At 73.9% G+C, this 27,237-nt stretch overlaps 3 protein-coding genes across 6 annotated transcripts; 2 read left to right on the forward strand and 1 right to left on the reverse strand.

Moving 5' to 3' along the window:
• Positions 1 to 164: 164 nt before the first annotated feature.
• On the forward strand, positions 165 to 8,275 carry NCKAP5L (NCK associated protein 5 like). 3 transcript variants are annotated; one of them, XM_082332279.1, is made up of 13 exons: positions 165 to 211; positions 3,249 to 3,290; positions 3,385 to 3,492; positions 3,897 to 3,965; positions 4,067 to 4,105; positions 4,184 to 4,303; positions 4,390 to 4,503; positions 5,004 to 6,745; positions 6,822 to 6,975; positions 7,058 to 7,136; positions 7,224 to 7,517; positions 7,665 to 7,804; positions 7,889 to 8,275. In XM_082332279.1, the coding sequence occupies exons 3-13, from the start codon at positions 3,391 to 3,393 to the stop codon at positions 8,123 to 8,125; spliced, it is 3,090 nt and encodes a 1,029-aa protein (XP_082188405.1). In that variant the 5' UTR covers positions 165 to 211; positions 3,249 to 3,290; positions 3,385 to 3,390; the 3' UTR covers positions 8,126 to 8,275. The 3 variants fall into 3 exon arrangements, with proteins under 3 accessions (XP_082188405.1, XP_082188406.1, XP_082188407.1); XM_082332280.1 differs by lacking the exon at positions 165 to 211 and adding an exon at positions 2,729 to 2,818; XM_082332281.1 differs by lacking the exon at positions 165 to 211 and having other exon boundaries at positions 3,095 to 3,290.
• Positions 8,276 to 8,408: 133 nt separating this feature from the next.
• TMBIM6 (transmembrane BAX inhibitor motif containing 6) lies at positions 8,409 to 12,062 on the reverse strand. Its single transcript, XM_082332277.1, has 10 exons — positions 12,005 to 12,062; positions 10,458 to 10,561; positions 10,251 to 10,359; positions 10,024 to 10,144; positions 9,854 to 9,902; positions 9,683 to 9,780; positions 9,495 to 9,574; positions 9,275 to 9,375; positions 9,129 to 9,201; positions 8,409 to 9,030 (listed from the first exon to the last, which is right to left on the reverse strand). The coding sequence occupies exons 2-10, from the start codon at positions 10,511 to 10,513 to the stop codon at positions 9,007 to 9,009; spliced, it is 711 nt and encodes a 236-aa protein (XP_082188403.1). The 5' UTR covers positions 10,514 to 10,561; positions 12,005 to 12,062; the 3' UTR covers positions 8,409 to 9,006.
• Positions 12,063 to 12,451: 389 nt separating this feature from the next.
• FMNL3 (formin like 3) lies at positions 12,452 to 26,572 on the forward strand. 2 transcript variants are annotated; one of them, XM_082332560.1, is made up of 28 exons: positions 12,452 to 12,645; positions 15,080 to 15,163; positions 15,246 to 15,326; positions 15,404 to 15,480; positions 16,924 to 17,007; positions 17,351 to 17,503; positions 18,500 to 18,608; positions 18,697 to 18,773; positions 18,852 to 18,945; positions 19,340 to 19,414; positions 19,498 to 19,608; positions 19,682 to 19,831; positions 19,960 to 20,061; positions 20,140 to 20,386; positions 20,567 to 20,635; positions 20,968 to 21,092; positions 21,178 to 21,380; positions 22,460 to 22,694; positions 22,784 to 22,852; positions 22,987 to 23,067; positions 23,169 to 23,298; positions 23,377 to 23,537; positions 24,074 to 24,175; positions 24,267 to 24,356; positions 24,455 to 24,566; positions 24,662 to 24,760; positions 26,091 to 26,123; positions 26,206 to 26,572. In XM_082332560.1, the coding sequence occupies exons 1-26, from the start codon at positions 12,499 to 12,501 to the stop codon at positions 24,751 to 24,753; spliced, it is 3,060 nt and encodes a 1,019-aa protein (XP_082188686.1). In that variant the 5' UTR covers positions 12,452 to 12,498; the 3' UTR covers positions 24,754 to 24,760; positions 26,091 to 26,123; positions 26,206 to 26,572. The 2 variants fall into 2 exon arrangements, with proteins under 2 accessions (XP_082188686.1, XP_082188687.1); XM_082332561.1 differs by lacking the exon at positions 17,351 to 17,503.
• The last annotated feature ends 665 nt before the right edge of the window (positions 26,573 to 27,237 follow it).

Below are 27,237 nucleotides of genomic sequence, written 5' to 3' on the forward strand. Positions count from 1 at the left end.
GGGACCCCGCCGCCCCGGGACCCCCCCCCCCCCGCCGCCCCCGGGCGCGGATTGGCGGCGGCGGGGGCGCAGGGCGGAGCCGGCCCGGTGGAGCCATGACATCACCGCCGCCGCCGCCGGGCCGGCCCCAGCCCCGGCCCCGGTCCCGGTCCCTGCCCCGGCCCCGGCCATGGCCGCGCCGCCCCGCGCCGCCGCCGCCCCGTAGCCCCCGGTGAGTCCCGGCCGCGCCGCGGCGGGAGGGAGGGAGGGGAGCGGCGGCGGCGGCGGCGGGGGGGTCCCCGGGGAAGTGGGGCCGCAGCTCGGGGACACCGGCAGCCCCGCGGTGCGGAGGGGGGGGGCCCCGCTGCCGCCGGGCACCGGGACGTGCGGGGGGGGGGGGGGGGGGGTCCGGGCGGCGGGGGGGGCCCGGGGGAAGCGGCACCGGGGGTCCCGGCCGGTCCCCCCCGTATGGCCCCGGTGCCTCCCGGTGCTCCTGGGGCGGCCCCGGTGCCTCCCGGCTGCTCCCGCTGCTCTCCCCGCTGTCCCTGGGCTGCTGGCCCCAGAGCATCCCACGCACCCCAGCGCATCCCGCCCGTCCCCGCTGTCCCCGGTCTGTCCCTAGCGTGTCCCCGGTCTGTCCCCGGTCTGTCCCCGGTCTGTCCCCGCTGTCCCCGGTCTGTCCCCGGTCTGTCCCCGGTCTGTCCCCGGTCTGTCCCCGCTGTCCCCGCTGTCCCCGGTCTGTCCCCGGTCTGTCCCCGCTGTCCCCAGTCTGTCCCCAGCGTGTCCCCACCATCCCCTGCTACACCCAGGCTCTCTCCCCGCTGTGTCCTGCCTGTCCCTGCCGTGTCCCCAGTGTCCCCAGTGCATCCTGCCTGTCCCTGCTGTGTCCCCAGTGTCCCCAGTGCATCCTGCCTGTCCCTGCTGTGTCCCCACTGTCCCCAGTGCATCCTGGCTGTCCCTGCCGTGTCCCCCACTGTCCTCCATCCCACCCGCCGGTCCCCACTGTCCCTGGTACATCCCCGTGTGTCCCTGCTGTCCCCACTGCATCCTGGCTGTCCCCAGTGTCCCCGCTGCACCCTGGCTGTCCCTGGCATGTCCCTGGTGAGTGCCCGCTGTCCTCGATGTGTCCCTGCCACCCCAAGGCTGTTTCTCCAGCACATCCCCCTTGTCCCCAGTGTCCCCCGGCTGTCCCCAGCGTGTCCCCGCTGCCCCCGGTGCATCCCAGCTGCCCCAAGAGCAGCGCAGCAGGGTTGGGGGCTGTCACCCCGTGTCCCCGGGCTGACGGTGGGGACCCTGGCGTGGGGCAGGCCGAGGCCGGCCCGCCGCAGCTGTGCCATGGGACCGTGGCCTGGGTGCAGGGGACTGTTCCCTGCCGCGCTGGCACGGCCACGGCCGCGTGGTTTGGGCATGTGCCGTGTCCCCGCGGCGCCTGGGGCAGCGGGTGCGAGCGGCTGCTGTCCCTCGGCCCGGGGTGACCGGGGTGGGGACAGGGGAGGGGGACGTGGGCCCTGCTGGAGCTGCGTCCCCCTCCCCACGGGGACCCTGGCGCTGCCACCGCGGGGCCCTGTGCTGGGGGAGGGGACGGCCGCGCCGTCCATCTGTCGGGGCCCCCCAGCCGTCCCCCGCCGGCGGGGCCTGGGGGGGCCGTGGGCTGCTCTTCCCCTCCAGACGGAGCCTCACTTCCCCCGGTGACGCAGCCGCAGCCGCCGGCCCCGGGGCCGCTTCCTGCGCCGGGGGCAGCCCGAGGGGGGCCCACGCACCCCCGGGCACCACGGGCCACCCCGGGGACCCGCCTGGGTCCGCTGCCGGCCCCGCGGGCTGCGAGGGGACGGGGACAGCACGTGCGAGGTCAGGCCGCGTGCGCCGGTGAGGGTGCACGGTGCTGCTGCGCACGGGCCAGCGGGGGCCCGGGCTGTGCGGCCAAGGTCACGCAGCCCGTCGGGCTGGGGACGGCCGGCTCGGGCCTGGGGGGGACGCGGGGACCATCCCGCAGCCCCTCTCTGCGCCCGTCCCCGCTGCGCCGAGCAGGGCTGTAAATACCGGCACGCCGGGCATCTTTGCCGCTGTCGTTGTGCTGGGTGGGAGAAGGCGGCCGAGTTTGGTCCGGGGCCGTCCGGCAGCCCCCAGCGCTCCCGCCCGTGGGGCAGCCATGCGGGGTCCCCGGCGGGGGACAGGGCTGTCACGAGCGCCGCACGCGCCCCGACCTCGCCTGCTTCCAGCGACCTCGCTCCCGGCCTCGCCGCCTCCGTCACCCCCAGGCCCTCCCGGTTCCCCCCGCGCCGCTGAACCCCGCCGCCGCGGCACCGGGCGTTGCCAGCGTGGGGTCCGGCTGAGCGCGGCCCCGCGTGAACCCCAACCCTGCCCGGCTCCTGGGGCGCAGGGTGGGGGCCACGGCCTGCAGCCACGGCACCGCTCCGTGCCCGGGGGGCCCCGGGGGCCGCCCCGAAGGCGCCCGGGCTCCCGGGGGTCCCTCTCCAAAGGGTGCTGGGTGCGCCGGGGGGGGCCCTGTCCCCCCGGGGGTGCCCGGTGCCCCCTGGGGAGGCCCGGTGCTTCCTCTCCCGGGATGCCCGGTGGCCCGGTGCCGCCTCTCCCGGGGCTCCCCGGTGCCCCGGACCCCCGGTGCCGGCTCCCCGGTTCTCCCTGCCCGGGGCTGGCGCCGGCGGAGCCGCGCACCGGGGGCGGCGGCGGCGGCGGCCCCGGCTCCTCCCCGGCCGCGGCGGGAAGGCGGAGCCGGGCCGCCGCCGCCTCCCAACAATAGCGCGGCCGGGCCGGGCCGGGATGGAGCCGCCGCCGCCGCCGGGACCGGCCCCGGGGCCGCGCTGAGCCGGGAGCCCCGGGCGTGAGTGCGCGGCGGGGGCGGGAGCGCGGCGGGGGGGCCCGGGCCGGGGCCCGGTACCGGTACTCGGGGCTCGGGGCCGGCCCCTGCTCCGGGGCGAGCGGCGAGGGGAGGCACCGGAACCGGGGAAGCCCCGGGGGAGGCGGGAGGCCCGGCTGCAGCCCGGGTGCCGTGCAGCGGGTGCTGCCCGTCCCGGTGCCCCGAGGTCGGTGTCAGCCCCGGGGGGGCTGCGCATCCCGGCGCCCCGGGGCCGGACCCGGCGGGGCTGCGCATCCCGGGGCCCCGGGGCCGGTCCCAGGGTCCCCGCACGCCCCGGGAGGGGAGGCGGGTGGCTGGGCTGCGGGAGGGGCCCCCGTGGCTCCGGGTGCCGGTACCGGTGGGGTCAGGGCTCCCCCGAGGCTCCGTCCCCCCCCAGCCCCGTTCTCCCCTGCAGGTGACACCGCGGAGGGACGGGGCTGGGGGCGTCCCGAGCGAGGTAAGGGCGTCCGGGCTGGCCAGGGCCTGGCCGTGCCGCGGGCCAGCGGGCAGGGGCCGGCGGGGACCCCGGCCTGACGCGCGTCCCCCTGCAGCCAGCGATGTCGGAGAGCGTGGCCGAGGCGCCGGGAGACGGGAGCCCCGCGGTGCTCGGCGAGGCGGGCACCAGCCATGAGCTCCTGCAGCGGCTGCGGGAGCTGGAGGTACGGCGGGGGCCGGCAGCCGCGGCCACCGAGAGCTGGGACCGCTGGGCAGCCATGGCCACCAGAAACCAGGGCCACCAGGGCAGCCGTGGCCACCGGGCAGCCATGGCCATTGCCTTTGGGTAGCCGTGGCCAGTGCCGCCGTGCAGCCGTGGCCATTGTGTAGCCGTGGCCGCTGCCATCGTGCAGCCAGTGCTGCCACGGAGCCCGCAGCCCGGACGCCATGGTGGGGGGCAGCACTTGCCTGCTTTCCACAGCCCTCGTGTGCCACCGCAGCCCCGTCCCTGCGCGCGGGGCCCTGGGTCCCACCAGGCAGGGGAGGGGGCCCCTGGGTGCCACGGGGGGGGTCCAGGCTCCCGTGCCCCTCTGCCGCGTCCCCCGAGCCGTCCCCGCTCTGTCCCCAGGCGGAGAACTCGGCCCTGGCCCAGGCCAACGAGAACCAGCGGGAGACGTACGAGCGCTGCCTGGACGAGGTACCGGGGCGGGGCGCGTGGGACGCGCGCACACGCGTGTGCCGGGGCGCGGGGCTGCGCACGCCCTCGCCCCCCGCCCAGGCTCCCCCTCTGCTCCCCAGGTTGCCAACCACGTGGTGCAGGCGCTGCTCAACCAGAAGGTGGGTGTCGGGGGGCTGCGGGGGGCTGCGGGGGGCTGGGGGGTCCCAGCTGACGCCCCCCGCTCCCACCCCGGCCAGGACCTGCGCGAGGAGTGCATCAAGCTGAAGAAACGGGTGTTTGACCTGGAGCGCCAGAACCAGGCGCTGAGCGACCTCTTCCAGCAGAAGCTGCAGCTCTCGGCCGGATCCCTGCCCCAGGTGCGGCCGGGGCTGCGTCGGGGCTGGGCGGGGGTCACGGGGCAGAGCCCCCCCAAAGCTTAACCCGGCCTCTCCCTCCTCTCCAGCTGCCGCTGCACCCGGTGCCGGTGCCCCCGGACGCCCCGGCCAGCCCCCAGCCAGGCTCCGCTGAGCAGCCGCCCCCGCCGCTGCCCCCCGGCCGCTGCCTCTCCCCGCCCGAGGTGGGTACCGGCGTCTCCGAACCCCCCTGCTCCGCTGTCCCCCTCTCCGGGCTGCGGCATCGCCCTCCCCGAGCTCACGCTATTGCCGTGTCCAAGCCTGCGGTGTCCCCAGGCCTGCGGGACCCCGCTGTCCGGGCCTGTGGTGTCCTCCCCTCTGTCCCCTTCCCTGGATCCATGGCGTCCCCATCCCTGAGCCTGTGGCATTGCCCGTTCCAAGCCCGACTGCCCACGGTGTCCCTGTCCCTGAGCCTGTGGTGTCCCCTTCTCCAGGTCCCTGGCATCCCCCTCTCCGCCTGTGACATCCCTGGCCCCAAACCCCTTTGTCCCCGCTGTCCCCGTCCCTGACGCCACTGTGTCCCCATCCCAAACCCCATTGCGTCCCTCTCCCCGTCCCCCTCCGCCCGGGGTGTCCCCAGGGCGTCCCCCTCTCCCAGCCCCAGCACGGTGCCGCGGGGCTCAGCACCTGCTGCCCGTGGGGTGACGGTGCCCGGTCCCTGCAGGCGACCCCGTCGGTGCCATCGGGCAGCCCCGGGCTCAGCCCCGGCGCCCCTCCCCTGGACGCCCTCTCCCCCTTCTTCAAGAAGAAAGCCCAGATCCTGGAGGTGCTGCGCAAGCTGGAGGAGACGGACCCGCTGCTGGGGCCCCCGCCGGCCTCCCCCGGCTCCCCCGAGCCCTGCGCCGCCCCGGGCTGGCCCCCCTGTCCGCTGCGGGGGCCGGGGGCTGCCGGCGGGTGGCGGGGGGCCGAGGGCAGCCCCTGCTCCTCGCCGGAGGAGGCCGCGCCGCCGCGGGGGGCCCTGCTCAGCGCCTTGGCCGAGCGGCTGCTGCGGGGCGAGGGGGGCTGCTGCCGGCACAGCGGCGAAGCCCCTGGGGGCCCCCCCCGGCAGCGGTGCGGTGAGCACCCCGCTTTCCTGGGGCTCTACGCCGCGGGCGAGGAGAGCCCCGAGGGGGGCTTCGCCCCGCTCTCCGCCGGGGGGGGGACCAGCCCCCTGCCCTCCCCCCCCAAGGTGCTCAAGCTGCCGCCCCCCCCCGGGGCTCTGCGCCTCAGCCCCCAGCTCGCCCGCGCCTCCAAGATCCCCTGCCGCAGCGGCAACCCCGAGGCCTCGCCGGCACTCAGCCGCCGCGCTTCCCCCGACGCCCCCCCGGAGCCCGGCTCCCCCGAGCCCCCCGCCTTCCCCCCGCCACGCACCTACGAGGCGGCTGAGCAGCCCCCCGGGCCGCCGGGCCCCCCTGGCAGCGGGGAGCGGGCGGCCGCCTCCCCCCCCAGCGCCCGCCGTGGCACGGGGGGCTCGGCCCCCTCCCGCCGCCCTGGCAAGAAGCCCCCCGAGCCGGGCTACCTGCCCTTCAAGGAGCGCCTGGCCGCCCTGGGCAAGCTGCGGGGGGCTGAGGGCCGCGAGCCCCCCGGCCCGGGGCGGCCCGAGCGAGGCCACGGGGCCGAGCCGCGACCCCCTCCCCGGGGAGGTTTGGGGGGCAGCCTGAAGCACCCCGAGCCGGCGCACGGCGGGGAGCCCCTGGCCCGCTGCTACTCCTCCGGCTCCATGGGCGAGCCCGGCAAGGCGGGGGGCAAGGGGCGCCCGGCCGGCGGCAGGACCCCGCCGCGGGCCCCCCCGGCCCCCCCCGCCAAGGCCGCCCGCAGCCCCCACGGCAGCCCCACCAAGCTGCCCACCAAGGCGGGCGCCGGCAAAGCCGGGACGCCACGGGGCGAGGAGCCGGCGGGCGCCAAGGCGGCGGGGGTCCCCCGCAAAACACCACCGGCCCCCGAGCCTCCCGGCGCGGGGCCACCGCCAGGCGCTGCCGGACACTCGGCCATCGAGGAGAAGGTGATGAAGGGCATCGAGGAGAACGTGCTGCGGCTGCAGGGGCAGGAGCGGGCGCCGGCGGGCGAAGCCAAGGGGAAGGCGGCTGGCGGGTTGGCCAGTTGGTTCGGGCTGCGCCGCAGCAAGCTGCCGGCTCTCAGCCGTCGCGGCGATGGCAGCCGGGGCCGGGAGTGGGCCGGAACGCCGGCTCCCCTGCGCCGGGAGGTCAAGTTGGCCGCCCGCAAGCTGGAAGCCGAGAGCCTCAACATCTCGAAGCTGATGGAGAAGGCGGAGGATCTGCGCAAGGCGCTGCGGGAGGAGCACGCCTTCCTGCAAGGGCTGGCGCTGGAGAAGGGGCGCCCGCGCGGGCCCCCCCGCGGCCCCGGCCACCTCCCGGTGATGTACCAGGAGGTGACGGCCGAGACCTTCATGCAGCAGCTCCTCGACAGGTCAGCGGTGGCCCGGGGGCTGGGGGGTGACGGCGGTGGGTGCCCCCAGCCCGCCCTGACGTGGCGTCGTCCCCAGGGTGGACGGGAAGGACGTGCCCTACGAGAGCCGCCTGGAGCACAAGCGGGAGCTGTGTGACCTCCGGCGGGTGCCGCCCGACGCCAAAGACCCCCGGCTCTGCCGCCCACCCCGCAACGGCATCGTAGGACACCTGCGGGAGCCCCCTGACAAGGTGAGGACCCCCATCACCACCGCCGGCCGCGTGCCCTCTCCGGGGGGACCCCGCGGCCGCTCACCCGCTCCCCCCGCCGCAGGTGCCCGACGTGGGGCTCCGGGACGAGCTGCCATCGGACGAGAGCTTGTCCGAGTCGGGGACGTCACAGCACTTCGCCGGTGAGGGGGTGCCGGGGCGGGGGATACGGCAGGGAGGGAGCACCGGGGCGGGCACCCCGGCACTGACGCCTCCGCTCGTGCCGGCAGCCTGCGGGTCGCTGACGCGGACGCTGGACAGCGGGATCGGGACCTTCCCGCCCCCCGACTACGGGGGGGTCCCCGCCAAGAGCACCCCCAAACCGCGGGGCCGCCCTGAGCCGCTGCCCGGTGCCGTGCCGGCGCGGCCGCCTGCCATCACCAAAGTGCCGCGCAAGGCCCGGACCCTGGAGCGGGAGGTGCCCAGCGCGGAGGAGCTGCTGGTGGCCGGCAAACACCGGAGCGCCCCAGCGTGCCGGCCCCCGGCCCCCCCCGGCCCGCACGGCCACCGTGCCGGTCCCCAAGGTCGGTGTCCTGCGTGCCGGGGTGTGCGAGGCCCTGCCGATGGTGCCGGGTGTGCACCCATGCTTGTGCAAGGTGCACCGGGGCTTGGCACCCGGTGGGGGTCGCGGGGGGGCCCTGCAGGCCAGCACTGACCCCCCCTTCCCGCAGACGCCGGTGCCGATGCCGGGAAGCCGCGGCGCGTCCAGCCGAGCAAGAACTGGACTTTCCCCAACGCCAAAGCCTGCGGCGCCGCCGACCCCTTCCTCTGCCCCCCCGGGGGGCTGGAGGGGCTGCACCGTCCCACGCTGGTAAGGGGGGTCGGGGGGGGGGGGTGGCATTGGCAGGGCGCGGGGGGCGCAGCGAGCCCCCCACCACCACGCTCTCCCTCCCAGGCGCCGGTGTGCAGCCCGGCGGGGTGTCGAGGGGCGTCCCCGGAGGCCCCCCCGCCGCTGCCCCCCACCCTGAGCGCCAGCAGCAGCCGGACCCCCAGCGCCTCGGACGTGGGGGACGAGGGCAGCACGGAGGCCCGCTCGCGGGACGGGGGGCACGGCCCCCCGGGGCTGGAGCACTCCGAGTCGCTCAGCGACTCCCTCTACGACAGCCTCTCCTCCTGCGGCAGCCAGGGCTGAGCCCCCCCCGGCCGCGCTCGCACGTCTTCCGCCCCCGCTGCCCCCCGCTCCCCCGCTCTGGGGGCGCTGCCCGGGGCTGGGGGGGTCCCCGTGCCCCGTGCCCCCCGCGCCCGGCTCTCTCCGATGGTGCTATCGCAGTGTACAGCCCCCACCGCCGGGTTTTTAACTCAATAAAGCCGCCCTCCCCCGGTTTATTTATATACGTTATCGTGCAGCCGCTGTCGTCTCTGCGTCGGCCGCATCCTGCCCGCGGGAGCGAGGGAGGGAGGGGGCCAAGTTCGAGTCTGAGCGTTTTATTGAATCATCCCGGTGTACAAAGAGGCGACGGCGGGATTGGGAGAGCGCGGAATCAAACCACCTTCGTCCCCGCGGCCCCGCCGGACGGCTCGCCCAGCAAATCGTTTTCTTTTCCGTTGTATTTCTTGGCACTGGTGCTAAAGGAGAGGCTCCTCCGTTCAGTTTGGCTTCGGGGGGGGTCCCACCAACGCCCCCCCAGCTGGCACGGGGGGGCCCACGGCTGCGCGGGCGGGGGGATAATGCCCCGGCTGCTGGCGCAAGGGTGCAGCGGGGCCGCGTCGCCCGCGGGGCCGCGTCGCAACCTCTCCGGGAAGCTCAGGAGTCGGCGATAACCCCGAGGGACGCGGGCTCTGGGGGGGAGCCGGGCTGGGGAGGGGGGAGCTGAACTCCAGCAGGATCCGCAAATCGGCCGGTTGCTAATCAAAGAACAGCTAAAGGAGAGAAAAACCCACAAGGTGCGAAAGCTTCTGGGCTGCTTTTCATCGGCAGCAAAGCGCAACCCCTTTAATGAATCAGAGAAGGGACGGGGACGGGGTGGGGATGGGGACCGGATGGGGACAGCTCCACCTCGGCCCGGAGCCGCTTCACTTCTTCTCCTTCTTCTTGTTCTGCAAGAGGAGAGGCGGCCGGTCAGCGCGGGCCGCATCCCCCGCCACGAGGGGCCGGTTTGTCCCCTCCCGGCCGTGCCCGGGGGGCCGTCACCCACCTCGGTCATGCCCAGGATCATCAGGAGCTCCCGGAAGATGTTGACGAAGTCGAGGAAGAGATCGACGCAGTGCCTGCGGGGACGGAGGGCGCGCTCAGGGGGGCCCGTCCTGTCCCGCGGCCCCCCGCCGCGGCCCCGGCACCCACCAGATGTAATCCTTGTCCCCGCTCTCCGCCTTCTCGATGATGAGCTGCGTGTCGAAGAGCACGAAGCCGCACATGATCATCAGCCCCAGGTACAGGTTGGCCTGCGGGAGGGAGAGGGGACGTTAGATGGGGACAGCCCCGTGTTGGCGTCACCGGTGCGAGCTGATGTCCGTCCGTCCGTCCGTCCGTCTGTCCTCCCGCGGGGTGCCGGGGGACTCACCGTGAAGAGCCAAGTGGATCCCATGAAGGCGTTAACCACGGAGGACAGAAGCATCAGGGTGAGGCCGGAGAGCAGGAAACCTGCAGGGAGAGGGCAGGGAGTGAGGCCTGGCCCCGGCGCCCGGGGGGCGGCCCCTGCCCCGTGCAGGGAGCCCCCAGCCCCCCGCGGGTCCCCCCAGCCCCCCTCACCTCCCAGGTAGAGGAAGCTGCGGCGCCGGGCGTACAGGGCGCTCAGCGAGAAGCAGGCGAAGATGGTGGCGGTGCCGAGGAAGGCGGTGGGGATGATGCTAGGAGAAAGGAGAGGGGGTGAACGGGGCCCGGGGGGCGGCGGGGGGCGGCCGGGGGGGGTGACGCTCCTACCTGGGGTTGATGGAGATGCACATTTCCAGGAGAGGCCCCAGGTTGATGCCTGGAGGGACAGAGCAGGGTGTCACCGGAGCCATGTTGGAGCCGGTCGGTGCTGCGCCGGGGCCGTCATCCCCCCCTCCCCAGGGCTCGGGGTCCCGTGGGACTCAGGAGGTCCCACCTACCCGTCAGGAAGGCGAAGCCGGCCAGCATCCCCAGCCTCTTCTGCTCCGTCTCCCGGCTGTGCGGGGTGGCCGTCAGCCAGATCATCAGCCCCAGGGCACCCAGGCCGGTCAGGAAGCTGAACTGTGGGGCGAGAGGCAGGTGGGGGCCCGGCATCGCCTCGCCGGGGCGGCGCGGGCCGGGGTGCGTGAGCACGGGGACCACCTGCGACGCCCCAAAGGCCCCTCACCTGGAAGAGGTGGGTCACCACGTTGATGTAGGCCCCCGCGGCCGCCACGAACATGCAGAGGGCGAAGCTGGCATAGACCCTCTTCAGGTGCTCCTGGGTGGAGGCCGAGCTGCGGGCGAGGGGGCGGTGGTGAGGCCGGCGGTGAGGCTGGTGCAGCCCCCCGTGAGCCCCCCGACTCGAGCCCGGCCTGCCCGAGGCGTTACTCACATGTGGGAAAACTTGAAGAGGGCGTCAAAGTTGATGTTTCGGTCGAAGACGTTCATGGTGCCGGGCTGGGAGCGGGCACACCGGCCGCTTCGCAGAGGTGCAATCTGCAAGAGGGGAGGTGGCTCAGGGGGACGCCGGAGCCCTCCCGCGCTCCCAACGCTCCCGCCACGCAGCAGAGGAGCTCAGCGGGAGATGAGGACCTGCCCGTTCCGCGCGGAGCAAGCGGCAGGAGCTGCGGGCTGCTCGGGATCCGCCGTGCTCTGCGCCGGCCGGGCCCCAGAGCCCTCCTCGCCCAGCTGGTGCAAGCGTTGCGGGCTGTTGCGAGACTGGGGCTGCCCCCGGGGAGGCTCCGACCCCGCGGGAGCGCTGCCAGCAGCTGGAAAGCGTCTTTGTGCCAGGCTACTATTAGCGCCCGTAATGACGTCCCCAGAGGAGGCTCCAGCAGCGCAAGGCTCCCGGCGGGGCCTCCTCCTCCTCGCCCCTTCCCGCTCCGGCCCTTCCGCCAGCTCCCGGTCAGGCCGGCTCGGCCGGTGCTGTTTACCCTGGCACCCGCGGGAGCCCAACCAGCCCAGCAAGTGGCCCGAGCCGCCTGTCCCCGCGGGGTGGAAGGGACCGAACAGGCTGGGGCAGACAGGGCCCGAGGGGGCACAGGCCGTGGGGCTGCCAACCGGGAGGGGAGGGCCCGGGGTCTCCTCCTGCCACACGGACCCCTGTGCCCGCTGGCCTTGCCCAGGGCTGCGCTGGTTTCGCCCCAGCACTGGGACAGCGAGAGCTGGGTTGTGACCGGGCTGGTGCCACCAGGCCAACGGGGCCCTCCTGGCGCGGCCCCTCGGCTCGCGGCGGGGCAGAGGCAGAAGTTGCTGCCCCGCGGCCTCGCCGTGGGTTGCGCAAGGCAATGGGGAAGCCGGCTCTGCGCGGGGCGTGGCGGCTGCAGAGGTGTGCGACAGCCTCCTCCCGGCGCAGCGGTGACAGCGAGTTTCGTCAGGCAGGACCTGCCCTCCCTGCGGAGACAGCGGCCGGGTCCCGGCCCCCGGGACGGCGGCGGGACTGGGGCCTCCCGCGCCGGGACAGCAGCCCTTCGCCTGGCACGAGCGACCGCGACGGGGCCGCAACCGTTTCGGTTTCGCTGGTGACGTCCCCGCTCGGTGGCCCAAGGGCGGCCGCCGGGCGCTGTCGTCAATGGGTAACCGGGATCGCGGCGGCCGGGCGACCTTTACCCACCCGCGCCCGGCCCTGGCGCTGCCCCGCGCCCACCGGCAACCGCCCCCTTCCCCTGCGGGCGCCCCCGAGGGGGCTCCCCGCGGCCCCCACCCTGCTGCAGCCCCTGGAACCAGACGGAGCCCCCGGGGGGTCCGGACCCGCCTGCACCCCCACCCCCACCGGCGGCGAGGCCTGGTGGGGGGGCGGGGGCTGCCCGGGCCGGGCCCCCCCGGGGGGAGGCCTGGAGGGGCGGCGGGGGCTGCCCGGGGCCCGCAGCCGCCGTGGGGACCCCGGGGGGCGGCGGGGACCCCCGCGGCCGGGCCGGACCCTCCCCCCCCCGCCCTCACCTGCGCCGCGCTCCGCCGTCCGTGCCAGGCCTCGAACGGTCCCCACTCCGCCACGCCCCTGGCCCTCATTGGCCGGCGCGCCGCGGAGGCCCGCCCACCACCTCGTTCTATTGGCCCGCCGTCACCACTTGGGGCGGGGCGGGGCGAGCCGCCGCCGTCTCCTATTGGCGGCCGGCCGCACCCGAGAGTCGCAATTGGCCAGACGCCACCTCCCCCGCACAGAAGCGCGACGCTCATTGGCCTCCGCAGCCGGGCCAATCGGAACCTCCCGTTCGCTCCCTGCCCTTGGGCGCCCCCCCGGTGGCGCCGCAGCCGGTCCGCCCTTGGGCGCCCCCTGGCGGCTCCGCCGCGGAACCGCGGGCGGGGCGGGGCGGGGCCGGGAGGGGCGGGGCCGGGCGGGGCGGGGCGGGGCCGGGCGGGGCCGGGAGGCGGCGGCGGCGGCCGGACGCGACGGGCTGAGGCTCCCCCGCCGCCCCCCGGTGCCTGGGCCGGGGATGGGGAACGTGGAGAGCGCGGACGGGGAGGCGCTGCCCCGGGGCCCGGGAGCGGCGGCGGCCCCGGGGGGCCCCGGGCTGTTCGCCCCCGGTAAGATGCCGATGCCGGAGCCCTGCGAGCTGGAGGAGCGCTTCGCCCTGGTGCTGGTGAGAGACCGACCCCCGCCGTCCGCCGCCCCGCTCCGGTTCCCGGTGCGCCCCCCCCGTGCTCCCTCCCGCTGCTCCTCCTCGGGTCCCGCGGCGCTCTCCCGGTCCGCCCCTCCCGGGACCCCTCCCGGGGCGCCCTCCCGGGCCCGCCGCGCCCCGCCGCCGCTCTCCCCTCCCGGCGGCCGGCTGCGGGCGGGCGGGCACGGCCGGGAACGGTACCGGTGCCCGGAGGGAGGAACCGGGGGCGGGCGGGGAGCGCCGGTGCCCGCGGGGATGGGCAGCGGCCGCGGGGCCGGGGGCGGCCGCGGGGGAAGCCTGAGCCGGGACAGCCCCGGGGGGTGACGCCACTCCCGGTGCCACCGGGGGGGGGCCCTGCGGGCCCGGGACTTTCTGACCCGGGAAAGTCCCGTTGAGGCGGCGCCCAGGGCTGGGGCCGGGTCCCCGTGGGTGCGGGGGTCCCCGGGGCTGGGGGTCCCCCGTGGGTGCGGGGGTCCCCGGGGCTGGGGGTCCCCGGGGCTGGGGGGTCCCCCGTGGGTGCGGTGTCCCCGGAGTTGGGGGTCCCCATGGGCGCGGGTGCCCTGCGCAGCCCCGGGTCCGCTGTCACGGCCGGGGCGGTGGCCTGCTCGCAGCGGTCACTGGCCAAGGCCGCGGTGCCGTCCCGTTACCGGGATGTGCCTCGGCGGTGACCCCACCCCCACGCCGTGCCCCCGGTGCCATCGGGACCACCACCGCCATGGGGGCCACCCCGTCCCACCGTGGCGCAGCGGGGCGGCCCTGTGGCTTGTCCCTGTTGGGGTGGCCCATCCGCGGTGCCGGCACGGCGCTGGCTTTGTTTGGGGGGGGGGGGGGCACCGGTAGGGACACCGTGGCCGGGTGACACCCGGGGCACACGGCCCCCGACGCCCGGCACCACCGTCCCGGTGGCGGCCGTAGCCAGCGGAAGCTGCGTCCGGGCAGGAAATGCTGAGCGTGGCCCGGCGGGGCTCTGGGAGCCAGAACTGGGGGGTACTGGGAGGCACTGGCACCCCCAGTGTGGGACTGTCCAGCCGGCGGCGAGCGGCACCCGCCCGCGAGGCCGTCGCCCGTCCCTGCATCCCACGCGGGGCGGATGCGGCAGCCGGTCTCCGCGGGGCCGGTGGTGGGGGGACGCATCCTGCCGGGTGACGCCGACGCCGGAGGGGGGGATTTTGGGGGTGGAGGCACCGGGGGGGAACCCGGTGAATCCCCCGGTGCCGCCACCCCCAAAATCCCCCCCTCCGGCGTCGGCGTCGCCTGGTGCCGTCCCGGCTACTGCCGGAGAGGAAAATATTTCATCATGTGATGGGGCTGCAGCGCCAGCGGCCCCAGAACGGGCAGGATCCGTCCCCGGGTGTCCCCCAGCCCCAGGGTGGGCTCCAGCCCCGGTAGCCCCCGGTCCCCGGGGGCTCAGTCCCGGGGCAATCGGGGGGGGTCCGCGGTGGGGAGCGGTGGCGGAGGAAGTGCCCGGCCGGGAGCGGCCCTGCTCCCGCCACAAAGGCAGGAAGCCGAGCGGCGGGAACGCCGGCGAGGGCGGCTGCGCTTCAAAGCCCCCCCGGTGCCCCCCGCCTCCACCCGGGGCCTCCGCATGTCCCGGTGTCCGTCCCCCCCCGCCTCCATCGCCGGGGTGTCCGCGGGGGCCCCGTGATTTTGCCGTCGGCCACGGCGTACAAATAAGCGTGGCCCTGTGGGGAGGGAGGCACCGTCCCCGTCTCCGGGGCGGTTTTGGGGGGACCCCATCCTGGCGGTGACGTCCCCGCTCCCGTGGGACTGCCCCGGCTCTGCCCCGGCTTCCTGCGGCTCCGTGGGGCCGGGATGGCCAGGGGAGGGATAATTTTAGCCACCACGGGGCGGGTGGAGTGCCGGCACCTCCCGGCTGCGGCGGTGGCCGGCTCCCACCAACGGCGCTGCCCGGGAGCTGCCTTGCCAGGGTGGCATCGCCCACTGGGGTGGCATCACCCAGCGGGGTGTCATTGCCCGCCGCGGCAGCCCCAAGCCTGTGGCCATCCGGCATCCCCGGTTTCCACCGCGGCATCCCATTTGTGTCCTTGCTGATACGGGCGCCCCGGGCCGCATCCTGCACCCGCGGTCCCTGGGGTCTGCCGTGAAGATGCCCGGCGCCCCGGCAAGCCGGGCACTGGTGCCAGGCTTGGCACCGTGGTCGGGGAGCGGAGGCTGCGGTTTGCCGGCGAGGAAGCGGGTGCAGACAGGAAGGAGGCGGCGGCGCTGGGGAGATTTGGTGCTGCCGGCAGCTGGCGCGTGGCATTGGTGGCACTGCCGTCCCCGTGCCACGCGTGGGGCCCCATGCCCACCAGTGCTTCCCAGTGCCAGGGACCCTGGCTGTGCCGTGGCACTGGGTGCCCTCGGAGGGGCAGCGTCCCCATGTCCCCCGGGGTGACAGCCCCCCGTCTGCCCCCAGAGCTCCATGAACCTGCCCCCGGACAAAGCCCGGCTCCTGCGCCAGTACGACAACGAGAAGAAGTGGGACCTCATCTGTGACCAGGTGGGGGACTGGGGGGGGGACTGGGGGTCCTGGGGGGGCCTGTGCTGCTGTGCCGCTGTCACCGACCCCCCGTCCCCCCCAGGAGCGGTTCCAGGTGAAGAGCCCCCCCCACGCCTACATCCAGAAACTGCAGAGCTTCCTGGAGCCGGGCGTCACGCGGAAGGTGAGGGGCTGGGGGGGCCGGGGGGCCGGGGGCCGGGGGCCGTGGCGGGGCACCCCTCAGCCTCGCTCTGCCCCCAGAAGTTCAGGAGGAGGGTGCAGGAGTCGACCAAGGTCCTGCGCGAGCTGGAGATCAGCCTGAGGACGAACCACATCGGGTGAGCGCGGGGTCCTGGGGGGTTGTGGGGTCCCGGGGCGGGGTGTAGGGTCCCAGGGGGCACAGGGTCCCGGGGGGGCACAGGGTCCCGGCCCCGCCGCAGCTGCAGGGGAAGTCGGAGGCACTGCAGGAACTGGGCCGGTTCCTGCCCCGGCCGTGCCGCTGGCCAGGGCCGCCGGCGGGCAGGTCCCACGGGCGGATGCCGCGGGCGGATGGGCCGGCGATGACGCCCTGCGTGAAGCAGCATGGCCAGATCCTGCCCGGCTCCTCCCAGCACCGGAGGGCTCGGCACCATCCCCGAGCCGGCCGCACCACGACCCCGCGCCGGTGGCTCATGCCTCCGGCACGCAGGGAGATGCACCGGAGCTTCACGGGCCGGCCAGAAGGACGGGGACGTTGCTGGGGCCGGTGGGGACGTCACCGGCGGGTGCCCGGTGCCGTGGTCGTGCCCGCGTGCTTGGGGTGGCTCGTGCACGTGCCGGGCTGTGCCCCGCCACCGGCCCCGCCACGGCCTCGCCGTTCGGCTCTTCCCCGCCCGCGGCCCGAAAATAGCAGCAGCCGGAGACAGGAAACGGGCTGGGGCGAGGGGCTGGCGGCGGCAGGAAAGGGGCGGCCGCGGCCCCCCGGGCCCCCCGGCTCCCGCTGCTGCCTGACTCACGGCCCCGGCCGCGGGCAGGGCTGCAGGCAGGGGCACGGGCAGCGCACACCCTGTGCTGCTGGGTGCAGCCCTCTCTGCCCGTGCACACACGCACCCCCCCCGTGCACACGCACCCCCCCCGTGCGCACACGCACCCCCCCGTGCACACAGTTGCGCTCCCCCATGCGCAGACCCCCCGGGCACGTGCACAGCCCGTGCGCGCTGCCCCTCTCCCCGTGCCCCCCCTGCCGTGCGCACCCCCTCTGCACACCCCCTGTGCACACCCCCCCTCGTGCACGCTCCCTGCACCCATGCACACCCCATGCACGCTCCCTGCACACGTGCACACCCCCTCTGGACGCCCCCTGTGCACGTCCCATGCACACGCACGCCATGTGCAACCTCCCCCCCCCATGCACACGCACATCCCTTGCACCCCCCCACCGTGCACCCCTTGGCCGGGCTCAGCGCCTCACTCGTGCACCCTCACACCCTCCCAGGGGGCCGGGGCACCCCGAACCCCCCCAACCCCAGGGCCTGGGATGGGTGCAGAGCCCCAGCACCCAGCTCAGCTTCCCACCTTGCGCCCGGGGCCGAGCCCTCCCTGCCCTGCAGCCGGCAGATAAAGCCACGCAGGCGCCGGCACCGCTGATAGTAGAGGGGCTGCAACCGTCGCCGGAGCTCCGGGACGCTCCCGCTGCCCCCTCCCCATCCCTGTGCCGGGCCGGGGGTCCCCATGGTGGGGGGGATCGTGCCGGAGGGGGGTCCCCAGCTCCTACGGGCCCTGATGGGTGCCTGGTGCTGTAGGTGGGTGCGCGAGTTCCTCAACGATGAGAACAAGGGGCTGGACGTGCTGGTGAACTACCTGTCCTTCGCCCAGTGCGCCGTCATGTGAGTAGGGTGCTGGGGTCCCTGGGGTGCTGGGGGACCTGGGACGTGAAGGGTCCCCGTGCCCTGTGGCAGCTCCCTGCCGCGGGCAGCCGATACTGCTCAGCCCTGCATCGGCACCGGGGCAGCCCGGCCGGCGCGAGGGGACCTGCCTGCCGTGGGGTCCCGAGGGACACGGGATGCTCGGCCCCCTCCTGCCCGCTCGGGCTGGGGGTCCCAGGGCCACCCTCGCGCCTCTCCCTGCCCCGCTGCTGCCCAGCCGCCGCCCGCTTCAGCGCTTGCCGCGGTGGCTGTGCCGCTCCGTGCCGAAGCCGTGTGCCCGCCGCCGCGCGCGTGTCCCACCCAGGTTGGATTTTGAGGGCCTGGAAGGCGGCGAGGACGGCGCGCTGGAGAAGCTGCGCGCCTGGAGCAGGTCCATCGAGGATCTGCAGCACCCCAGCGCCCTGCCCGCCCCCTTCGCCAGCAGCCTCGCCCGCTCTGCCCGCCAGACCGCCCTACGGTACGTACCCGCCGCGCCGGCTGGCCGCAGGGGTACGTCCCGCCGCTGCGCCCAGCAGCTGCCCCGCTCTGCCGGCTTCGGCTGGCCACGGCGCTGCCGCTTGCTGCCTGCCATGCCGTGTACCGTCCTGCCTGCGGCGTGTGCCGTGCCGAGCACCATCCTGCCACGGTGTGTGCCGTGCCGTCTTGCCCTGTGCCATGCGCTGTCCTGCCTGTGGTGCGTGCTGTGCCATGCACCGTCTTGCCCGTGGTGCGTGCTGTGCCATCGTGCCCTGTGCCATGCGCAATCCTGCCATGGTCTGTGCCAGGCCGTGCGCCGGCCTGCCCGTGGTGCGTGCTGTGCCGTGCGCCGGCCTGCCCTGTGCCGTGCACCATCGCGTGCGTGGTACGTGCCGTGTCCTGTGTACCGGCTGCCCCGTGGTGCGCCCTGAGCGCCCGGCTGTGCCTTGCCCACGGTGTGGCTGTGCCGTGTCCCGTGCCACGTGTGCCGCATCCTGCGCTGCCTCGCGCGCCGTGTCCCGTCCTGCCGGCCGCGGGCACCGTGCCCTGCCCGCCCGCAGCGGCTCGGCGCTGCCGTCCCCATCCTGCCCACGCCGCCTGCCTGTCCCTCTGCCTGCCGCTCTGGCTCTGCCCCCGCGCCCCGGGGTAACGCGCCCCGTCTCTGCTTCCAGGGCCGGGTCCCCCCCTCTCTGGCTGCGCTCTCTCTCTCTCTCCTCCGCGCCCGCCTCGCCGCTCGCCCGCCGGGTAAGTACCGGCTGCCCGGGGCCGGCCCGGCACTCGCGGCGGCTTCGCTCCGCGTCTCCGCCAGCCTCTGTCCCTCTCGCCCTCCGGCCGCTTCTCTCTGCCTCTGCCCCTTTGAAAGCCCTGCTGTCCCCATGCTGTCCCTACCCTGGTCCCCACCGTGGTCCCGCGGGGCCGGTTCCCACCCGGGTGAGCGCTGGCGGTGCAGCACCGGTGGTGCGAGGGTCCCGCTCACCGGCGCCCGGTGTCCCCCCAGCTACGGCACGCTGCCAAGCCGCAGGGCGCTGAAGAACTCGCGCCTGGTGAGCCAGAAGGACGACGTCCATCTCTGCATCATGTGTCTCCGGGCCATCATGAACTACCAGGTACCGCCGCCGCGGGGGGGAACACCGATGCCGCCGGTGCCGCCGCGGTGCTGGCGCTGCTAACGCCGTCCCCGCTCCTTCCCTGCAGTACGGCTTCAACCTGGTCATGTCCCATCCCCACGCCGTCAACGAGATCGCCCTGAGCCTCAATAACAAGAACCCGAGGTAAGGGGGGGTCGGGCAGCGGGGAGGGGGTCCCCGGCGCCGGCTGGGTCTGACGGTGCCGGTGCTGCTCTGTCCTAGGACGAAGGCGCTGGTGCTGGAACTGCTGGCGGCCGTCTGCCTGGTGAGGGGTGGCCACGAGATCATCCTCGCTGCCTTCGACAACTTCAAGGAGGTACGGGAGGAGCGGAGCCGGCTGGGATGGGGGGAGACAGGACCAGGCTGGGATGGGGGCACTGGGGGCACCGGGATCAGGGACTGGGACCTAGGGAATGGCAGAACGGGGACACCAAGCAGGACCAGGCTGGGATGGGGGCACCGGGATCAGGCTGGGATCAGGGACTGGGACCCAGGGAATGGCAGAACGGGGACACCAAGCAGGACCAGGCTGGGATGGGGAGTCTGGAGCGCAGGGGATGGGGGGATCAGGGAGGATGAGGCCAGGCTGGAATGGGGGGTTTGGGGGCACCAGCACCAGACTGGGATTAGGGGACTGGAGCCCCGGGGACTGGGGGGCCGGTGGCTGGGGGGGCCAAGCCAGGTTAACCCCATGGCCGCTGCCCACTCAGGTCTGCAAGGAGAAGCACCGCTTCGAGCGGCTGATGGACTACTTCCGCAACGAGGACAGCAGCATCGACTTCATGGTGGGACACCCGGTCCTGGGCGGGGGTCTTTGGGACGGCAGGGGGGCTGGGGGGGCTCCCGGTGACGCCCGCCCTGCCCGCAGGTTGCCTGCATGCAGTTCATCAACATCGTGGTGCACTCGGTGGAGGACATGAACTTCCGCGTCCATCTCCAGTACGAGTTCACCAAGCTGGGGCTGGAGGAGTTCCTGCAGGTACGGGGGGTCGGGGGGCTGGGGGGGCCGCCCCGAGGACCCCCCGTCCCTGACGCCGCCCCCATGCCCACAGAAGTCGAGGCACACGGAGAGCGAGAAGCTGCAGGTGCAGATCCAGGCGTACCTGGACAACGTCTTCGACGTGGGGGGGCTGCTGGAGGACGCCGAGACCAAGAACGTGGCCCTGGAGAAGGTGGAGGAGCTGGAGGAGCATCTGTCGCACGTACGTGAGCGTGGGGGGACGCAGGGACACCCCTTGCCTGGAGCATCCCCTCCCAGGGTCTGGCTCTGCCCCAGCGGTGACACCGGGGGGGTCCCTGCGCTGGCGTCACAGCCGCGTCCCCCCGACAGCTAACGGAGAAGCTGCTGGACCTGGAGAACGAGAACATGATGCGGGTGGCGGAGCTGGAGAAGCAGCTGCTGCAGCGGGAGAAGGAGCTGGAGGCGATCAAGGTGCGTGGGGGGCCGTGGGGGGCCGTGGGGAGCGGGGCAGGGTCCCGGCCCCCCCGGCCTGACGCTCGCCATCCCCAGGAGACCTACGAGCACACGAGCCACCAGGTGCACACGCTGCGGCGGATGATCAAGGAGAAGGACGAGGCTTTCCGGCGGCGTTACGGCTCCGAGCCGCCCCCCGTGCCGAGCGCCGAGCCCCCTCCCCAGCCTGAGCCCGAGCCCCTGGAGGAGGCCCTGCGGCTCCCCGTCCTGCCCCCCGCGGAGGCTGCGCCCCCCCCGCCCCCCCCGCCGCCCCCGCTGCCGCCCCCCGCGCCCCCGCTCCCAGGTGAGGCTGGGGGAGCCCCCGGGGCATCCCCAAATCTGGGGCAGGGCTGGGGCATCCCCAGCATGGGGGGGGCTCCAAAACCGGGGTGTCCCTGGTGCTGGGCCACTCCCAAGGCTGGGGGGTCCCCGAAACTGGGCCATCCCCGCTGGGGCACGGTCTCACCCTCTCCTCCCTTCGCAGGCAAATGCCCCCCGGCCCCGCCGCTGCCCGGGGCTTCGCCCTCCATCGCCCTCACCGTTGGGCTCTCGGGTAGGTGGGGAGCGTGCGGGGACCGTGGGGATGGGGAGGGTGCGGGGACCGTGGGGACAGGGATGGGGGGGGCATGGGGACAGGGACAGGGAGGGCCTGGGGACCGTGGGGACAGGGACAGGGGACTCAGGAAGGGGAAGGGTTGCAGGCACCAGGGTGTTGGATTTGTAGTCGCCCGGGGATGGGTGCAGGGACCACAGCACGGGGATGGGGTGGCCCAGGGACGGTGACAGCCCGGGGACCCATGCACTGGACCTGGGTGGCTCAGGGTGGGCACAGGACGCGTCCCCCTGCCCCGGCGGGGGCTGAGCTGGCTCCTGCCCCGCTGGCAGCCATCCGGATCAAGAAGCCCATCAAGACCAAGTTCCGGCTGCCCGTCTTCAACTGGACGGCACTGAAGCCCAACCAGATCAGCGGGACGGTGTTCAGCGAGCTGGACGACGAGCGGGTGCTGGAGGTGAGCCCAGGACCCCCGGCCCGAGCGGCTGGGTGGGCACCGCCGCCACTGCTGCCACCTCTGAGCCCCCTCCTCATCCCGCCAGGACCTTGACCTGGAGCGCTTCGAGGAGCTCTTCAAAACCAAGGCGCAGGGTCCGGCCCTCGACCTCGTCTGCGCCAAGAACAAAGCGTCGCAGAAGGCGGCCAGCAAGGTGACGCTGCTGGAGGCCAACCGCGCCAAGAACCTGGCCATCACCCTGCGCAAGGCGGGCCGCAGCACCGAGGAGATCTGCAGGGCCATCCACACGTACGTGCCCCCGCGCCGGGGTGCAGGGGGGGAGTGTTGGGGGGCTGGTTGGGGTGCAGAAGACCCTGGCAGGGTGCAGGGGGCTAGTTGGGGTGCAGGGGTCCAGGCAGGGTGCAGGGGGGCTAGTTGGGGTGCAGGGGGGCCAGGCAGGGTGAAAGGGGGCTGGCTGGGGTGCAGGGGTCTAGGCAGGGTGCAGGGGTCCAGGCAGGGTGCAGTGGGGCTAGTTGGGGTGCAGTGGGGCCAGGCAGGGTGCAAGGGGGCTGGCTGGGGTGCCGGGAGGTTGGCTGGGGTGCAGAGGTCCAGGCAGGGTGCAGGGGTCCAGGCAGGGTGCCGGGAGGTTGGCTGGGGTGCAGGGGGTCCAGGCAGGGTGCAGGGGTCCAGGCAGGGTGCCGGGAGGTTGGCTGGGGTGCAGGGGTCCAGGCAGGGTGCAGGGGGTCTGGCTGGGGTGCAGGGGTCCAGGCAGGGTGCAGGGGTCCAGGCAGGGTGCAGGGGGTCTGGCTGGGCTGCAGTGGGGCCAGGCAGGGTGCAGGGGGTCCAGGCAGGGTGCAGGGGGGCCAGGCAGGGTGCAGTGGGGCCAGGCAGGGTGCAGGGGGTCCAGGCAGGGTGCAGGGGGTCTGGCTGGGGTGCAGGGGGTCCAGGCAGGGTGCAGGGGGTCTGGCTGGGGTGCAGGGGGTCCAGGCAGAGTACAGGGGTCCAGGCAGGGTGCAGGGGGTCCGGCTGGGGTGCAGGGGGTCCAGGCAGAGTGCAGGGGTCCAGGCAGGGTGCAGGGGGTCTGGCTGGGGTACAGGGGTCCAGGCAGGGTGCAGGGGGTCCAGGCAGGGTGCAGGGGGGCTAGTTGGGTTGCAGGGGGTCCAGGCAGGGTGCAGGGGGTCTGGCTGGGGTGCAGGGGGTCCAGGCAGGGTGCAGGGGGTCCAGGCAGGGTGCAGGGGGGCTAGTTGGGTTGCAGGGGGTCCAGGCAGGGTGCAGGGGGTCTGGCTGGGGTGCAGGGGGCCCACGCAGGGTGCAGGGGGGCTAGTTGGGGTGCAGGGGTCCAGGCAGGGCGCAGCGGGGAGCTCCCCAACGATGTGGGCGCGGGGCAGGTTCGACCTGGCGACGCTGCCGGTGGACTTCGTGGAGTGCCTGATGCGGTTCCTGCCGACGGAGGCGGAGGTGAAGGCGCTGCGGCAGTACGAGCGGGAGCGCAAGCCGCTGGAGGAGCTGGCGGACGAGGACCGCTTCATGCTGCAGTTCAGCAAGGTGGAGCGGCTGCCCCAGCGCATGGCCATCATGGCCTTCCTCGGCAACTTCGCCGAAAACCTCCAGATGCTGACGCCGGTACGGAGCTGGGGAGGGGGGGATTGCACCCGCTGGGGGTGCCAAGACCCCACACCCCAGCTGAGCGCCCCTCTTCTGTCCCTCTGCAGCAGCTCAATGCCATCATCGCAGCCTCGGCCTCCGTCAAGTCCTCCCAGAAGCTGAAGCACATGCTGGAGGTGAGCGTGGGGGGACTGGGGACGTGGGGACCGGGTCAGCGTCCTGCCCTCCGTCCTTGCCATAGCTGGGCGGGGGGTCCGGGGGGGTCTCGTTCCTCCCTGACCCCCCCCATCCCCGGTGCTTTCCCCTGCAGATCATCTTGGCGCTGGGCAACTACATGAACAGCAGCAAACGCGGCGCCGTCTACGGCTTCAAACTGCAGAGCCTGGACCTGGTGGGCATCCCCGGACCCCCTGCCCAGGTCCCTGGGACCGCGTGGGCTCCCGGGGGTCCCATCCCACAGCCCTGACCCCCCCCCCCCCAATCACCCTGCAGCTCCTGGACACCAAGTCGACGGACAGGAAGATGACGCTGCTGCATTTCATCGCGCTGACGGTGCGGGAGAAGTACCCCGAGCTGGCAACCTTCTGGCAGGAGCTGCATTTCGTGGAGAAGGCGGCCGCAGGTGTCCCCCGTCCCCGCACCCCTGGCTCGCCGTCCCCCGGGGCCGAGGGTCCCCTGACCCGTCCCTGTGTCCCCGCAGTGTCCCTGGAGAACGTGCTGCTGGACGTGAAGGAGCTGGGCCGGGGGATGGAGCTGCTGCGGCGGGAGTGCGGGCTGCACGAGAACAGCGTCCTGCGCGCCTTCCTGGCCGCCAGCGAGGGCAAGCTGGAGCGGCTGCAGAAGGACGCGCGGACGGCCGAGGTGAGGGCTGTGGAGCGGCCGTGCCTTGCACGGCCCTCGCACACGCCTTGTCACGCACGCCTTGCTTTGCACGGCCCTTGTGCACATCTTGCTTTGCATGGCCCTCATCCCCACCTTTTTTTGCACGCTCCTCATGCGTGCCTTGCTTTTCAGGGCCCTGGTCCGTGCCTTGCTTTGCGTGCTCCTTGTGCGCGCCTTGCTTTGCACAGCCCTCGTGCACATCTTGCTTTGCACGGCCCTCGTGCACATCTTGCTTTGCACGGCCCTCGTGCACATCTTGCTTTGCATGGCCCTCGTGCACATCTTGCTTGCACAGCCCTCATGCATGCCTTGCTTTGCACGGCTCTCGTGCACATCTTGCTTTGCGCGGCCCTCGTGCACATCTTGCTTTGCATGGCCCTCGTGCACATCTTGCTTTGCGCGCTCCTCATGCACACTTGCCTTGCTTTGCACGGCCCTTGCGCACACCTTGCCTTGCACGCCCGGGAGCCGCGGGACGTGCAGCCCCTCGGTGACCGCCCCGTCCCCTGCTCCAGGACGCCTACAACACCGTGGTGCGGTATTTCGGCGAGAGCCCCAAGACGACCCCCCCGTCCGTCTTCTTCCCGGTCTTTGTCCGGTTCATCCGCTCCTACAAGGTGAGGAGGGGCCGGGAGGGGACAGGCGGGGGGGCGGTGGCACTGGCGCCGGGGGGAGCTGGCTCCCAGCGCCATCCCCTCGCCCCGGCAGGACGCGGAGCAGGAGAACGAGACGCGCAAGAAGCAGGAGGAGGTGATGCGGGAGAAGCTGCTGGCGCAGGAGGCGAAGAAGCAGGAGAAGGTGAGCGTGAGTGGGTGTGGGCTTGGCTGGGGGGGGGGGACACGACACGGAGGGGCCCCCTGCGTCCCCAACCTGGGCCCCCTGCGCCTCCCTCGCAGCGGAACAAGTGGCAGCAGCAGGAGCTGATCGCGGAGCTGCGGCGGCGCCAGGCCAAGGACCATCGCCCCGTCTACGAGGGCAAGGACGGCACCATCGAGGACATCATCACCGGTACGGCCCCCGCCGCCCCCCGCGGCCCGGACGCCTGGGTCGCGCCCGCGTGCGGGGGCTGACGTCTCCCTGTCCCCCCACCCGTGCCCCTGCAGCGCTGAAGAGCGTCCCCTTCACCGCCCGCACCGCCAAGCGGGGCTCGCGCTTCTTCTGCGACCCGTCCCACCACGACGAGTCCAGCTGTTAGCCCCCAGGTACCGCCTGCATGCCCGGCCCCCCCGGGATCCCCGGATCCCCCCTGGACCCGCATGCCCCCTCCTGCACGCCCCCTCCCCGCATGCCGTCACCCCGGGGTGCCCAGCACCCCCAGCCCCTCGGAGCGGAGCAGGGGCCTGGTGCAGGAGCCTGGTGCAAGGCTGGGTCCTGGCACTGGATCCCAGCACGGGATCCCGGGGCAAGGCTGGGTCCCGGCACAGGATCCCAGCACGGGATCCCGGGGCAAGGCTGGGTTCTGGTACAGGGCCCCAGCACAGGATCCCCATGCAAGGCTGGGTCCCAGCACCGGATCCAGCACGGGATCCCGGGGCAAGGCTGGGTCCCGGCACAGGATCCCAGCACGGGATCCCGGGGAAAGGCTGGGTCCCAGTGCAGGATCCCAGCACGGGATCCTGGGGCAAGGCTGGGTCCCGGCACAGGATCCCAGCACGGGATCCCGGGGCAAGGCTGGTTTCTGGCACAGGATCCCAGCACGGGATCCCGGGGCAAGGCTGGGTCCCAGTGCAGGATCCCAGTGCAAGGCTGGGTCCCAGCACAGAGTCCTGGTACAGGATCCCGGTGCAAGGCTGGTTTCTGGCACAGGATCCCAGCACTGGATCCTGGTGCAAGGCTGGGTCCCACTGAGGGCCCTCGTGCACAACTGGGTTACCAGCAAGGGGGGGGTCTTTGCAGCAGTGTGGGGTCCCAGTGCAATACTGGGTCCCAGTGCAGGATCCCAGCGCAATACTGGGCCCCAGTGCAATACTGGGTCCCAGTGCAGGGTCCCAACGCGATACTGCGTCCCAGTGCAATACTGGGTCCCAGTGCAGGGTCCCAGCGCAATACTGGGCCCCAGTGCAATACTGGGTCCCAGTGCAGGGTCCCAGCGTGATACTGGGTCCCAGTGCAATACTGGGTCCCAGTGCAGGGTCCCAGCGCAACACTGCGCCCCAGTGCAGGGTCCCAACGTGATACTGGGTCCCAGTGCAAACTGGATCCCAGTGCAGGGTCCCAGCGCAATACTGGGCCCCAGTGCAGGGTCCCAGTGCAATACTGGGTCCCAGTGCAGGGTCCCAGCGCAACACTGCGCCCCAGTGCAGGGTCCCAACGTGATACTGGGTCCCAGTGCAAACTGGATCCCAGTGCAGGGTCCCAGCGCAATACTGGGCCCCAGTGCAGGGTCCCAGTGCAATACTGGGTCCCAGTGCAATACTGGGTCCCAGCCCGATGCCTGGAGGACTGGCCCCGCGCTGCCTCGGCCCCGCTGGGGTCCCTCGGGCCCGTCCCCCCGGCCAGGCGTCCCCTGACCCTGTCCCTTCCGTCCCGCAGCCCGCAGGTGGATCCGCCTGTAGCCGAGCGAGGGTAAGGACCCCGGGGCCGGGGGGGGGGGCTGTGGCGGCCGGGCTGCCTCAGTTTCCCCTCCTCACCGTGCTCTGCCCCACAGGTCCAAGGGGGGGTCTCTGTCCTGCCCCCAGCACCGCGCAGGGACGTCCCGTGCCATCGTCCTCACCGGGGCTCGCAGGCGGCGTCCCCGTCCTCCTGACCCCGGGGGGAACTCGTGGCCTGGACCCCCCCCAGTCTGCCCGCAGCAGAGGCCAAATCCTGCCTGCGGCTGCGGTGGGGGCCCAGCGGCGGTGGCTGACCCATGGGGTGCCCCCTTCCCATCGGGGTCCCCTCGTCCCCGTGGGGGTCACCGCCCCAGAGCCCCCGTCCTGCTGCGGGGGACCACGGGGCCCCCCCCGCGCTCGTCACTTTGACCACTGATGTGAACACTAATTGCCAAAAAAAAGGGACCAAAGCCAGGCCGGGGCGGGGGGTGGCAGGATGGTGCCCCCCGCCCCGGATCCCCCCCGGACCCCCCCCCAGTGACTTTTTGTACATGTGAAATATATGGAGTCTTTTACATGGCTGCTGCCTGCCTGGGGGGGCGGGGGGGGGGCACAGAGGAGACCCGGGCATCCGGGGAGACCCCCATGGCGGGGGTCCCGCGTCCCGGGGCGGGGGGCACGCATCTGCAGGGAGCAGGCCCTTAAGCAGGGCTTTGCGGCGGTGTCAGTAAAGCTGCGGGCTTAAAGGGGGTGGGGGGGCCCGTTCTGGTGGGGGGAAGCCCCCCCCGCCCCATCGCCAGCCCCGCTCCGGGGTGGGGTGGCCCCAGTTCACCCCACTGTCGGCAGCTGTGGGAGACTGGGAGCAGCTTAGGGCCGGGGAGGGGGTCTGCAAGAGGGGTGGAGGGGCAGAATGCGGCCCGGGAGCAACGGAGGGGCAGGGGCAGGCCTGAGCGTCACCGGGGCAGAGCAAAGGGGGCAGGGAGGGGCAGGACGGGGCCTGGGGACCCCTGCCAGCAGCGGCGCTGGGGCAGGATGCGGCCATCGCGTCTCTGCCGGCGGGGGCTGAAGGGCTGGGAGGAGCGGGATGCGGTCACGGCGTCCCTAGAAGGACAGAAAGGGTTCGGGGTGGCAGGATGCGGCCCTGGCAT

Source organism: Platalea leucorodia (assembly GCF_965183815.1).
Source record: "Platalea leucorodia genome assembly, chromosome: 23".
Lineage (NCBI taxonomy): Eukaryota > Metazoa > Chordata > Aves > Pelecaniformes > Threskiornithidae > Platalea > Platalea leucorodia.

Coding starts and splice junctions, on each gene's coding strand:
- FMNL3 (XM_082332560.1), top strand. CDS start 12,499: ATGGGGAACGTGGAGAGCGCGGACGGGGAGGCGCTGCCCCGGGGCCCG. Junction 20,387..20,566: donor CCCCGCGCCCCCGCTCCCAG/GTGAGGCTGGGG, acceptor CTCCCTTCGCAG/GCAAATGCCCCCCGGCCCCG. Junction 21,381..22,459: donor ATCTGCAGGGCCATCCACAC/GTACGTGCCCCC, acceptor GGCGCGGGGCAG/GTTCGACCTGGCGACGCTGC.
- NCKAP5L (XM_082332279.1), top strand. CDS start 3,391: ATGTCGGAGAGCGTGGCCGAGGCGCCGGGAGACGGGAGCCCCGCGGTG. Junction 4,504..5,003: donor GCTGCCTCTCCCCGCCCGAG/GTGGGTACCGGC, acceptor CGGTCCCTGCAG/GCGACCCCGTCGGTGCCATC. Junction 6,976..7,057: donor TGCGGGAGCCCCCTGACAAG/GTGAGGACCCCC, acceptor CCCCCGCCGCAG/GTGCCCGACGTGGGGCTCCG.
- TMBIM6 (XM_082332277.1), bottom strand. CDS start 10,513: ATGAACGTCTTCGACCGAAACATCAACTTTGACGCCCTCTTCAAGTTT. Junction 9,903..10,023: donor CGGCTTCGCCTTCCTGACGG/GTAGGTGGGACC, acceptor CTGTCCCTCCAG/GCATCAACCTGGGGCCTCTC. Junction 9,781..9,853: donor TGCATCTCCATCAACCCCAG/GTAGGAGCGTCA, acceptor CCTTTCTCCTAG/CATCATCCCCACCGCCTTCC.